Source organism: Aspergillus tanneri, assembly GCF_003426965.1.
Source record: "Aspergillus tanneri strain NIH1004 chromosome Unknown AapTan_8_pilon_pilon_pilon, whole genome shotgun sequence".
Classification (NCBI taxonomy): domain Eukaryota; kingdom Fungi; phylum Ascomycota; class Eurotiomycetes; order Eurotiales; family Aspergillaceae; genus Aspergillus; species Aspergillus tanneri.
Window position 1 is genome coordinate 4831 of NW_022984635.1, and position 12081 is coordinate 16911.

General features: G+C 54.4%; 2 protein-coding genes across 2 annotated transcripts; one reads left to right on the top strand and one right to left on the bottom strand.

Annotated features, from left to right (window-relative positions):
• Positions 1–724: 724 nt before the first annotated feature.
• Positions 725–1440, top strand: ATNIH1004_010650 (uncharacterized protein; the record flags this gene model as incomplete). The annotated part of the gene is made up of 2 exons (XM_033575218.1): positions 725–1148; positions 1250–1440. 2 exons carry the CDS (start codon positions 725–727, stop codon positions 1438–1440), a joined length of 615 nt encoding a protein of 204 aa, XP_033421073.1.
• A 3729-nt stretch (positions 1441–5169) lies between these two features.
• Positions 5170–10514, bottom strand: ATNIH1004_010651 (uncharacterized protein; the record flags this gene model as incomplete). The annotated part of the gene is made up of 9 exons (XM_033575219.1): positions 5170–5174; positions 5237–5877; positions 5942–6695; positions 6724–7177; positions 7240–8815; positions 8839–9335; positions 9422–9662; positions 9719–10371; positions 10428–10514. The coding sequence occupies 9 exons, from the start codon at positions 10512–10514 to the stop codon at positions 5170–5172; spliced, it is 4908 nt and encodes a 1635-aa protein (XP_033421074.1).
• Between the last annotated feature and the right edge of the window lie 1567 nt (positions 10515–12081).

Consider the following 12081-nt stretch of genomic DNA (forward strand, 5'->3'; position numbering starts at 1 on the left):
CCATGCCTCCCTATAATATATGCCTTTCCCCAGTCCGTACCTCCCCTCGGTACGTGCCTCCCACTATTATATATCTCTTCCCGGTGCGTACTTCCCCCGGTGCGTGCCTTCCCCTAGTGTGTATCCTTTCCCGGTACATATATCTCCCCGGTGTGTTCTCCCCCGGTGCGTTCTCCCCCAGTGTGCCCCTCCCCCGGTGCGTGCCTCCCGCTGGTATATATACTTTACCCCGGGCAAAAACTTTTACCCCGGTGTATACTTTTACCCCGGTGTGTGTGTTTACTGGTGCGTACCTTCCCCTAGTACATCCCTTCCCCTAGTACATCCCTTCCCCCGGTGCGTACCTCCCCCGGTGTGTATCTCCCCGGCATGTGGCTCCCCCTGGTGTATATCTCCCCGGTATATACCTCCTGCGGTATATACCTCCCCTGGTGTATATATTCCCTTGCTACTTATACTCTGCATATGCTTAAAACACTGCCTGTGTATATCCCCTAGTATATATACTTTATGTTTGTTTATTTTAATATATGCGTCCCCTGGTATATATTTACCCCTGGTGCATGTTTACCCCGGTGAGTCTTTGCCCTGGTAAGTCTTTACCCCGGTGTGTATCTCCCCTGGTACATGTCTCCCCTAGTGCGTGTTTACCCCGGTGCGTGTTTGCCCTGGTGCGTGTTTACCCCGGTAAGTCTTTGCCCCGGTGCGTACCCTCCCCTGGTACATGCCTCCCCCGGTGCGTGCTTCCCCCGGTGCGTACCCTCCCCCGGTGCGTATCTCCCCCGGTGCGTATCTCCCCCGGTGCGTACCTCCCCCGGTGCGTACCTCCCCCGGTGCGTACCTCCCCCGGTGCGTACCTCCCCCGGTGCGTACCTTCCCTCGGTGTGTACCTCCCCTCGGTGCGTACCTTCCCCGGTGCGTGTGCCTCCCCCTGGCATATACCTCCCCCGGTACATGGCTCCCCCTGGTGCGTAACTCCCCCCGGTGCGTACCTCCCCCGGTGTATATCTCCCCCGGGTACATACCTCCCTCGGTGCGTGTGTCCACTGGTATATGCCTCTCCCTGGTACATGCCTTCCCCAGTGCGTACCTCCCCTGGTATATGCCTCCACTCGGTGCGTACCTCCCACCGGTGCGTGTTTGCCCCGGTGCGTTTTTACCCCGGTGTGTACCCCCCCTGGTACATGCCTTCCCCCGGTACGTATCTCCCCTGGTACATACTTCCCCGGTGCGTGTTTACCCCGGTAAGTCTTTGCCCCGGTGCGTACCTCCCCCTGGTACATGCCTCCCCCGGTGCGTGTTTACCCCGGTGCATGCTTCCCCGGTGCGTGTTTACCCTGGTATGTGTTTACCCCGGTGCATGTTTACACCAGTATATACCTACCCTTGGTGTGTCCCTCTCCCCGGACTGTATCTCCCCCGGTGCATACCTCCCCCTAGTGTGTACCTCCCCCGGTGCGTACCTCCCCGGTGCGTATCTCCTACTAGTATATATTTATTCTTAATACACATTTCACCCCCGGTACACGTGTTAACTGCTATATGCCTTCCCCCAGTGCGTACCTCCCCTTAGTTCATACCTTTCCCTGGTGCGTATCTCCCCCTGGTGTGTATTTTTTTCCCGGTATATATATCCCCCGGTGTGTCCTTCCCCAGTGTATTCTCCCCCAGTGTGTACCTCCCCCGGTGCATACTACTTTTTACCCTGGTGCAAACTTCACCCTGGTGTATACTTTACCCCGGTGCGTGTATTAACTAGTACATACCTTTTCCTAGTATATGCCTTCCTCCGGTGCATACCTCCCCCTCGTGTGTATACCTCCCCCGGTGCGTGTTCACCCCGGGTGTGTTTACCCCGGTGCGTACCTCCCCCGGGTATATGCCTTGCCCTGGTATTCGCCTCCCCCGGTGCGTACCTCCCTCTGGTGTGTATCTCTCCCCGGCACGTGGCTTCCCCTGGTGTATGCCTCCCCTGGTGTATACCTCCTCCGGTGTGTGTGCCTCCCGGGGTGTATTACCCCTGGTGTGTGTATTTCCTTGCTATATATACTCTGCATATGCTAAAAACACTGCCTGTGTATATTCCCTGGTATATATAGTTTGCGTTTATTTACTTTTAATATATGCGTCACCCGGTACATGTTTACCCCGGTGCGTACCTCCCCTGGTATATACCTCCCCTAGTGCGTACCTCCCCCGGTGTGTATCTTCCCCGGCACGTGGCTCCCTCTGGTGTATGTCTCCCCGGTGTATACCTCCTCCGGTATGTGTGCCTCCCGGGTGTGTATTACCCCCAGTGTGTGTATTTCCTTGCTATATATACTCTGTATATGCTTAAAACACTGCCTGTGTATATTCCCTGGTATATATAGTTTGCGTTTATTCACTTTAATATATGCGTCACCCGGTACATGTTTACCCCGGTTTATGTTTACCCCGGTGCGTGTTTGCCCCGGTGCGTGTTTGCCCTGGTGTGTACCTCCCCCCTGGTACATGCCTCCCCGGTGCGTGTTTACCCCGGTGCGTGTTTGCCCCGGTGCGTACCTCCCCCGGTGTACCTCCCCCCCTCCCCGGTGCGTACCTCCCCCGGTGCGTATCTCCCCAGTGTGTACCTCGCGCTGGTGTATACTTTACCCCGGTGCGTTTTACCCCGGTGCGTACCTCCCCTGGTACATGCCTCCCCCGGTGCGTGTTTGCCCCGGTGCGTCTTTACCCCGGTGCGTACTCCCCCTGGTATATGCCTCCCCCGGTGCGTGTTTGCCCCGGTGCGTCTTTACCCCGGTGCGTGTTTACCCTGGTATGTGTTTACCCCGGTGTATACCTCCCCCAGTATATATCCTTTCCTGGTACATATATCCCCCCGGTGCGTCCTCCCCGGTGCGTATCTCCCCCAGTGTATATTCTTTTCCCGATACATGTGTCCCCCCGGTGCGTCCCCCCCCCTGGTATATAGCTCCTGCTAGTGTGTATCTCCCCCAGTTCGTGTGTTTACTAGTATATACCTACCCCTGGTACATGCCTCCCCTTGGTGCATGCCTGCCCCGGTGCGTATCTCCCCCGGTGTGTGTATCTGCCCCTGGTATGTATTTCCCCCGGCACATGGCTCCCCCTGGTATATGCCTCCCCCTGGTACGTGGCTCCCCCTGGTGCGCACCTCCCCGGTGTGTGTGTCTCTCCCCGGTGTGTATATCTCCCCTGTGTATATACCTCCCCTTAGTATATATCTCCCCGGTGCATACCTGCCCCTGGTGCGTACCTCCCCTGGTATATATTTTTTCCCCGGTATATATATCCCCCGGTGCGTGTTTACCCTGGTGCGTGTTTATCCCGGTACGTGTTTACCTTGGTACATGCTTTCCCCGGTGCGTACCTCCCCTGGTATATACCTCCCCCCGGTGCGTACCTCCCACCGGTGTATACCCTCCTTGGTACGTATTTCACCCCCGGTACACGTGTTAACTGCTATATGCCTTCCCCTAGTGCGTACCTCCCCCGGGTATATGCCTTGCCCTGGTATACACCTCCCCCGGTGCGTACCCCCCTGGTACATGCCTTCCCCCCCGGTGTGTACCTTCCTCGGTGCATATCTCCCCTGTTGTGTGTGTACCCTAGTATATATATATTCCCTGGCATATATAATTTTTAGTATATATATCCCCTGTCCCCTAGTACATGCGTCCCCTGGTATATATATCCCTGGTGTATATACTTAGCATGTGCTCCCTTTACTTTTATACACCTCCCTGCGTGTATATATTTTACGTGTGCTTTTTCTAATACATGCCTTTTTTATACTTTTATACCTTCCTCTAGTATATATTTTTACTACTATATACCTCCCCCAGCGCATACCTTCCCCCAGTGCGTACCTCTCCCCGGTGCGTATTTTTTCCTGGTATATATCTCCCCGCGGTGCATACCTGCCCCTGGTATGTACCTCCCCCGGTGCGTGTGCCTCCCCCCCCGGTGCGTGTGCCTCCCCCTGGTATATATATCCCCCGGTACATGGCTCCCCCTGGTACGTAACTCCCCCGGTGCGTACCTCCCCCTGGTACGTGGCTCCCGCTGGTGCGTATCTCTCTGCGGTGACTATGTTCCCCTAATACATATTTACACTAGTACATGCCTCCCCCGGTGTACATACCTCCCCCGGTGTGTATACCCCCCCCGGTGTGCATACCTCCCCCGGTGTGTATACATCCCCTTGGTGTGTTACCCCCACAGTGTGTGTACCTCCTCCTAGTATACATATCTCCCCGCTGCATATCTACCCCCAGTGTATATCTCCCCGGGTATATACCCCCTCGGTGCGTGTGTTTACTAGTATATACCTCTCCCTGGTATATGCCTTCCACCGGTGCGTACCTCCCCTGGTATATGCCTCCCCCGGTGCGTACCTTCCACCAGTGCGTGTTTACCCTGGTGCGTCTTTGCCCTGGGTGTGTGTTTACCCCGGTGCGCCTTTGCCCTAGTACATGCCTTCCCCGGTGTGTACCTCCCCCCGGTGCGTACCTCCCCCTGATACATACCTCCCCCGGTGCGTACCTCCCCCGGTGCGTACCTCCCCTGGTCCGTGCCTTCTCCCGGTGCATGCCTTCTCCCGGTGCATACCTCCACCTAGTATATATACTTTGCGTTTGTTTACTTTAATATATGCGTCCCCTGATATATATTTGCCCGGTGCGTGTTTACCCCGGTGCGTGTTTGCCCTGGTGTGTGTTTACCCCGGTGTGTTTTTGCCCCGGTACGTACCTCCCCTGGTACATGCCTCCCCCATTGCATGTTTGCCCCGGTGCGTGTTTGCCCTGGTGCGTCTTTGCCCCGGTGCGTGTTTCCCCGGTGCGTGTTTACCCCGGTACATGCCTTCCCCGGTGGTGCCTACCCCCCCCGGTGCGTACCTCCCCCGGTGCGTGCCTCCTCCTGGTGCATGCCTTCTCCCGGTGCGTACCTCCCCCTAGTATATATCCTTTTACGGTACATGCCTCGCGGTGCGTACCTCCCCTAGTATGTATCCTTTCCTGGTATATTTATCCCCCCAGTGCGTCCTTCCCCGGTGCGTACCTTCTCTTGGTTCCCTGGTATATACCTCTGCCTAGTACGTGTGTCCACCGCTGTTTATATCCCTATATTATATATGCTCTGCATGTGCTCCTATATTATATACACTTATTAGTCTCTAAATAACAATTATAAATATATTACTGTTCTTGCTACACTGTATACTAACTAGTTATACCACAAACCCCGTGGATCCCCTCCAATTCTTTGCAGATCTGCCATAGCCAGCAAAATAATGCGAATAACTGGCTGTGCTGGCCTTTGGCTCCCTCCGTGGCCTGCCCCAAAAACTGCAACACTTGCATGGTGTTGTTTGCGTCCACCCCGTGCTGCTGCAACCGGCGCTGCCATAGTGGCTGGATCTGCTCCTCCCACGGGCCGTACAGTATTACAGCTGTCATGGGGACCAATATATCCTTATATACACACTCGGTTTGTGTTGGATGGCCATCTAGTACCTCCCATCGTCGACAGATCGTCTGCGGCATATAACAGCGGTAACAAGCGGTATATCTAGCGAATGGAATCTTATACTGGCGAACTAGATTAACCCATGCCTTGGCTTTGTCGCTTTTGGGCCCACGACAAAAGTATAACTCGTGTTCGTTCCGTTCCCGTCCTGCAATGGTGCAAATATAGCACTTTTTCTGCCATGGTGCTATCTCGTTTTCAATAGTTTCCTCGTCCAACCACTGCCGTGCATCTTGCACCTGGTGTTGAATACGGGGCGCTGCATGGCGCTGGTCTTGCACCCGTTGGCGCTGGCGTTCGGCGATACTAACCGTGGGCGTGGGATTGGGGGGCGATATTTTGCGTGCTCTGTGGTATAACATGCGATATTACTTGAGTTTCAAATGATTCTGTACTGTCATGGGATTGGGACCGGCGTGTGGGATTTGGCGCGATATTCTGCGTGCTCTGTGGTATAATATGCGATAATGGAAATAATTCGCCACTACCATGGGAATGGGGACTGCCCGTAGCGCTAATCTCGCGTGGTGGGCTTGTCGTGCTGGCGAGATCGTCCATGCGGGTGTCCGGGGAATATCTGTCCGGGGACATGCAAACCGACTCCTGCGCGAGCCAATCGGCGTCACAGCCGTCACAGAGTGCCTCGGTGGAATCAATATCCTGACAGTATCGGCGCGTATAGCCATTCACTGTTTCGTCCATGTACGCGTCCAATACAAACCGTCGACATCCCACCCCGGGCGCCACCCCGAGGTACTCGTCCACCAACTCGCGATCCGCCACGGCCTCTGGCGTCTCCGGCGTGGGCTCGTCCCAGCCCTCGGGCTGGATAATAATCGCCTCGCTGCGCTGGCTATCCCGTCCGGCTCGCCCACTTTCCTGCCCGTACTCCAACAACGACCGCGGTGTTCCAATATGGATAATACTGCGAATATCGGGGATATCCACACCCATGCCCAATGCACTGGTGGCGGTAATTACTCGCGCCTCGCCCCGGGTAAATCGCTGTAATATAGATGGCTTGTCAACCTGCTTGCTGTAGTACGCCTCGCACGCTAACTCGCGTGCAATCTCCACTACCTGACGGACCACATGGCCGTATACCACCACCTTGCCATCCTTGGCGCGCTGGATTCGCTCGCGGATAAAACGCGAGCACCGGCTCGCTGGTAAACCACTGCATGGAACGCCGACCCAGCTCGGGCCGCCACACGCGATACGCCACGTTGGGACGGCTTGTCCGGTCCCGAAATATATGGACTTGCTCGCGGGAATACTCCATGCGCCGGAATAACTTCGCCTCCAACCGCGGCGGCAACGTGGCAGTTAATAACACCATCTGGGTTCGCGCGTGGTTCAACCGCCCCAGCTGTCGCAACTCGGGTCGGAAATCCGTTTGGTCGTTTAATATCACATGGCATTCGTCGATCACGATCCGGTCTAACCGGCGTGTTTGCTGCAACCGGTTAATAAACGTTTGAAAATCCTCCTGCACCGCGGATTCCGGTGTGACCAGTACAATTGTCGCTTCGTCCGGTGGCCGTCGACTATCCCATTCAATGCAGGATATACCCAACTCGCGACAGCGCCGCACCATATCGTTCCGCAATGATATTAATGGCACGACCACAATGGTAGTACCACTGGGCTCGGCGAATGCAGGTAACATAAACAACATGCTTTTTCCCCTCCGGTGCGCATAATGGCGACCACCGGGCTCTTGCCGTCCTGAATGGCGCGCAACGCCGGTGCTTGGACGCCCCGGAACTGGATATCCTCTTGCCCGGTCATGTGCTGCAACGTGGTGCGCATATCTGCGATATTTAACCGGTGACGTCGGACCACTCGGCCCTCCTCGGCTTCGTCCTCCCATGGTGATCTCTTGCGCTTCCCCAACGGGCTGGGCTCCGCGGCGGATGCAAACCCCAAAACCGGTGCCAATCGGTGCTGGAGAGTCGAAACATTGCACGGCGATGTGCCGTGGTCCCGGGCTGCTCCATAATACCACGGCCGTACACTCCACCCGCCAATTGGGATGAATGCGCCGCCTGCAAGTCTGCAATATGGCCTAACCACTGCTCCTCGTCCATACCCTCCTCGGTGTCGGCGTTTAACACAGCCTGCGCCAAGTCTCTCTCCTCCTGTCATGTTGCTGGCAAACGCGGCAGTGGGTCGCAAAAATCGTCGGCTAATCCCAATGGCGATATCCCGATACCACTGGATATTAATGGCTTCTTTTAACCGGGTCTTGGTTTCGCGCTTTAACACCTCCCGGAACCGCTCGGACGTCCATTTGCGCCGGGTTCCGGGGTCGGGGCCCCATAAAAACGCATCTTCGCGGATCTGCGCTGCGTGCGTGCCCTGCGCTGTGGTGCCCTGCGCTGCGTGCGTGCCCTGCGCTGTGGTGCCCTGCGCTGCGCTGCGTGCGTGCCCTGCGCTGCGTGCGTGCCCTGCGATGATGTACGTGCCCTGCGTTGCGTGCGTGCCCTGCGTTGCGTCCATGCCCTGTGCCGTGGTGCCCTGCGCTGCGTACGTGCCCTGCGATGTGTACGTGCCCTGCGTTGCGTGAGCGCCCTGCACCGTGGTGCCCTGCGCTGTGGTGGTGCTTTGCGCTGTGGTGGTGCTTTGCGCTGTGGTGGTGCCCTGTACTGCGCGTATTCCCTGCGTGCCCTGCGTTGCGTTCGTGCCCTGCGCTGTGGTGGTGCCCTGCACTGCGTGCGTTCCCTGCGTTGCGTGCATGCCCTGCGCCGTGGTGCCCTGCGTCTGCTTCGCATGCCATGCGCTTAGTTGCTGCACAAATGGTAATACCAACCATAAATACCACACAATTAATTCACCCACCTCCCGTGGCACAAATCGATGAATGATCTTTATATCGTTACTCGCGTAAAACCCCTTGTGGTACGCCGTCACCAACGCCACCATCCCGTCCTCGATATAGATATTGCGCTGTCGATTCGCCACGGTATTCACATGTTGAATACTTAATAACTCGGGTGCGCGAGCCGGCTGGCCGGATACCACGTGAACAAGCACTGCTAATTTCTCCTTAAATCGCGCCACGCGCTCCAGATACTGCGCCACCTTCGGCATGTGCAGCCGTCGGGCTTGGCGCCGGACGGTAAACTCCTTCTGCACGGCCGGCTCGGCCCGCAACCGGCCGATCATCCACTTGGGCCCCACCGGCCATTGCGTGCGCTGATCCCGCAAAAATTCCATCCCACCGTGGCCTGCGTGGGGTCGTCGTAGATCGCGTGCCATGGAATACTGGGAATGTCTTCCCGCGCTGTCACGCACAGTATGTCGCACAATATCTGGCGTGTGGCCCCGACCAATCCATGGACAAATCCGCGGAAATCGCCCATGGTAAATGTGATATGCTTGTATCCGAGCTCGTCGCCATGGTTCCATGTAATGTGCCCGGGCGCCGTGGTATTATAATGGATCTTTAACCCGTACGTGCGCCAATCCTGCAACGTTTGTATTGGACTGTGGGTGCCACGCACCATAAACCGCTGCACCATCCACTCCACGTGCTCCTGGAATGTTTTCCCGCGATTCTGCCGGCGGATATTCACTATCGGTTGGGGATTACTGCTGGTAATGGGCGATGTGGGGGCGATGATGGGATGCCTTTGCTCTGGTTGACTGTAATATCCCTCGTCCGAATAAATATCCTCCAGCTCGTCGTCGGCGCTGGCGAGCACCCACTGCGCGCAGTTACTCTTCTTCTGCCACACCGCGATAATCTCCTCGGGATTCGGATCCAACCAAAGCGCTTTCTGGACAATTATAAAGCGCGCCACCTTGATCACACGCGATAAGATCGGGGATAACTCTCCGGGCCCTGCCATCTGTCCCGGCCCCATCCCAACACGGCCATGGCACATACAAGCACGCTCTCGTACTCATGGCTACGCTGCTTTTGGTTTAGCAACTCGATGCAAAACTCCAAACACGCGCCTTCGATCGGGGTCATGCGCCACGCTGCGTCGTCGTCCTGCGGCTCGCCGGGAATATCCCGGTGGGTAGTGGCGAGGTGCCATAACTGCCGCCATTTCTTGCGCTGCCGTGCTGTCATCCCGTACGGGGACTCGTCCATCCGTGTGGCGCCTGGGTGCGCGCGATAAACGCTAGGATTTGCTGCCATGGCTGCATATGCTTAACCACGCTCTCGGTATCCATATACGCCTGCAACGGTCGATATGGTGTTTGACCCTTTTCAGATCGGATGGCTTCAATGCAGATTGCCTGGCCGCTGTGCTGGACCACGCGCTGGCTCTTGCGCACGACCTGCTCCATGGCGGCCCAAATGTGGCGCACGCCCTGCTCCACGGGATCTGTGGGCTCTTCCTCGGGCGGCGCCACGCTGTCGGTTAGATCCTTTGGTGCGATTCCTTCTAAATACTCGGACCACCGGGTCATGCGCAGCCATGGGTTGGCGTCGGTAATATCAGATGCCTGAATTGTACTCGGCGTGGACTGCGCCTCCTTCCACGCGTTCTCTAGCTCCTGGACAGCAACCTGGATATCATCTGTGGGGATCGCCGGTTCGTCGTTCTCATTTGGATTGCGGATGTGAATATAATGCGATCCTTTGCGCGATGGGAATATCTGCTGGCATGTCACAGATATAAAGGATCGCTGCAGCTCAGCATCTGCACGCACGCGCTCGTCACGGCTTACTCGACCACCATGCGGATACTGGGACCATCCATGGGTGGTGCGCCAGTGCTTTCGCATATTCTCAATTGTTCTTCCTATGTACTGACAGCCCGGGGAATCCCGCCGACATAATAAACCATCAGGTTGTACGGGTATTCCAACCAACGCCTGGTCCAACTGATGGGGAAAATTAACCTGATCGGGGAATGCGCAATATCCTCCCATTGCATTACCTTCTCGCTAATCTGGACAGCATCGGCGTGTGGGATTTGATGGGCGCGATTTTTAAATGGCGGAGAACCTCGGGGGCCACACACCATGCTGGCATTGCTTGCAAATAATAACAGGTAACATATCAAGCTTCTCGAATATCTGGTGCTCCATGGCCGAAATTAAATTGTTTATTTAAACGCGATCGTATAACTGCAGTTGGGTGTGTTTACCTCTTTCCTAAATAATCCTGCAACCTGGCAAGTTTGGTGGTTATGTAATAACGGCTCGGTCGGCTGTGATACCCCAACAAAATAATTAAGTCGAATAATAAACATCGACCACCACCACAGTATTATATAACGGAATTTCAAGCTCCCATTTTGCCAAGTTACTTTTATAGGTGTCCTGCATCTACTATAAAAATTTAAGCTATGGTGGATTATGGGTTGTCGAGCTACCCTACGTTTATAATTTGGAACGACTATATGTTAACGAGAATTCTGCTAGCCAATCAGCGCACGATCCTCGCCCCACTGTTATCCGACCCTAACCAGACTCTACCAACATCCGCCCCAGGCCTGTGGAATAGGTATAGGAAAACTGGTGCTGGACCAGAGATATAGGGAACAGTAGAGTTGAGCTAGTACGCTTACGCTGGGTTTTTCGAAGCTTCCCTTTAAAAGCTTTTGTGGTTTAGAGATTCCCTTTAAAAATCTCTACTTACTAGCTAGATCCCTAGCTAGTAAAGTTTTAGGATCACCTACCTGGTTTACTTTTCTACCTGTTTATTTTTTTTTTTTTTTCCTTTTATTTTCCCTTGTCTATCAGAGAGAAGAATGGGGTCTTTTGAAGACCCAACCACCCCACCTAGGGACTCGTCACCCACTACTCGTCCATCGCAGCCACCAAGCCCTAAAAAAGGGACCAAAGGCAAAAGAAAACACTCGTTCATCAGCCCAAAGGCAAGACTTGAGTTTAGGCCTGATTCCAATTCTCCTCCTGAGAGCCCTAATTCCTTTGCGTCATTAAGTCAAATGTCTGAAGATAGAAGAGGTGCTCCTTAAATAAAAAGGAAGAATAGGAAAAAGCTTTAGACAAAAACAAATAGAAAGTGATGCCAAACAAAGTTATATCCAAAAACTTGAGTCTGCAAAGATCTTACTGCAAGAGATCCACCATAGTTTAGCAAATGCTAAGATCCTTGAAGCTCTAGATATGCATCTGGAGGGCCTCTCAGCTATCCAAGACAAATTGCAAAATCCGGAAGCTAAAGGATCCCTGCTTTCCAAAGACAATCAACTTCAAAAACTCCAGAAAGAGGTTAACGCTATTAATCAAAAACTTGATAAATAGCCCTAGCCTCTTCTCAACCAAAGCAAAAACCAGTAAAGACCTTTCATACGCAGCAGCAGTCCAAAAAGGAATAAAACCGCAAGTAGTTATCCCAACCAAGAAACAAGATCAGCCAAAACGGGTAGAACAGGCCGCCTACAAAGGTAGTAGGCTTATTCTAGAGGTTTCTGCAGAATTTCTGCAAGACCTAGACTCCTTAAAGCTCCGAAACCAAATCAACCACCAGTTCCAGATAAAAGAAAAGGTAGACAAACCTATAGTAAGGACAGCAAGCACTTCCTTTACTAAAAGGACCCTTATCCTCACCACAATGGACGGTAT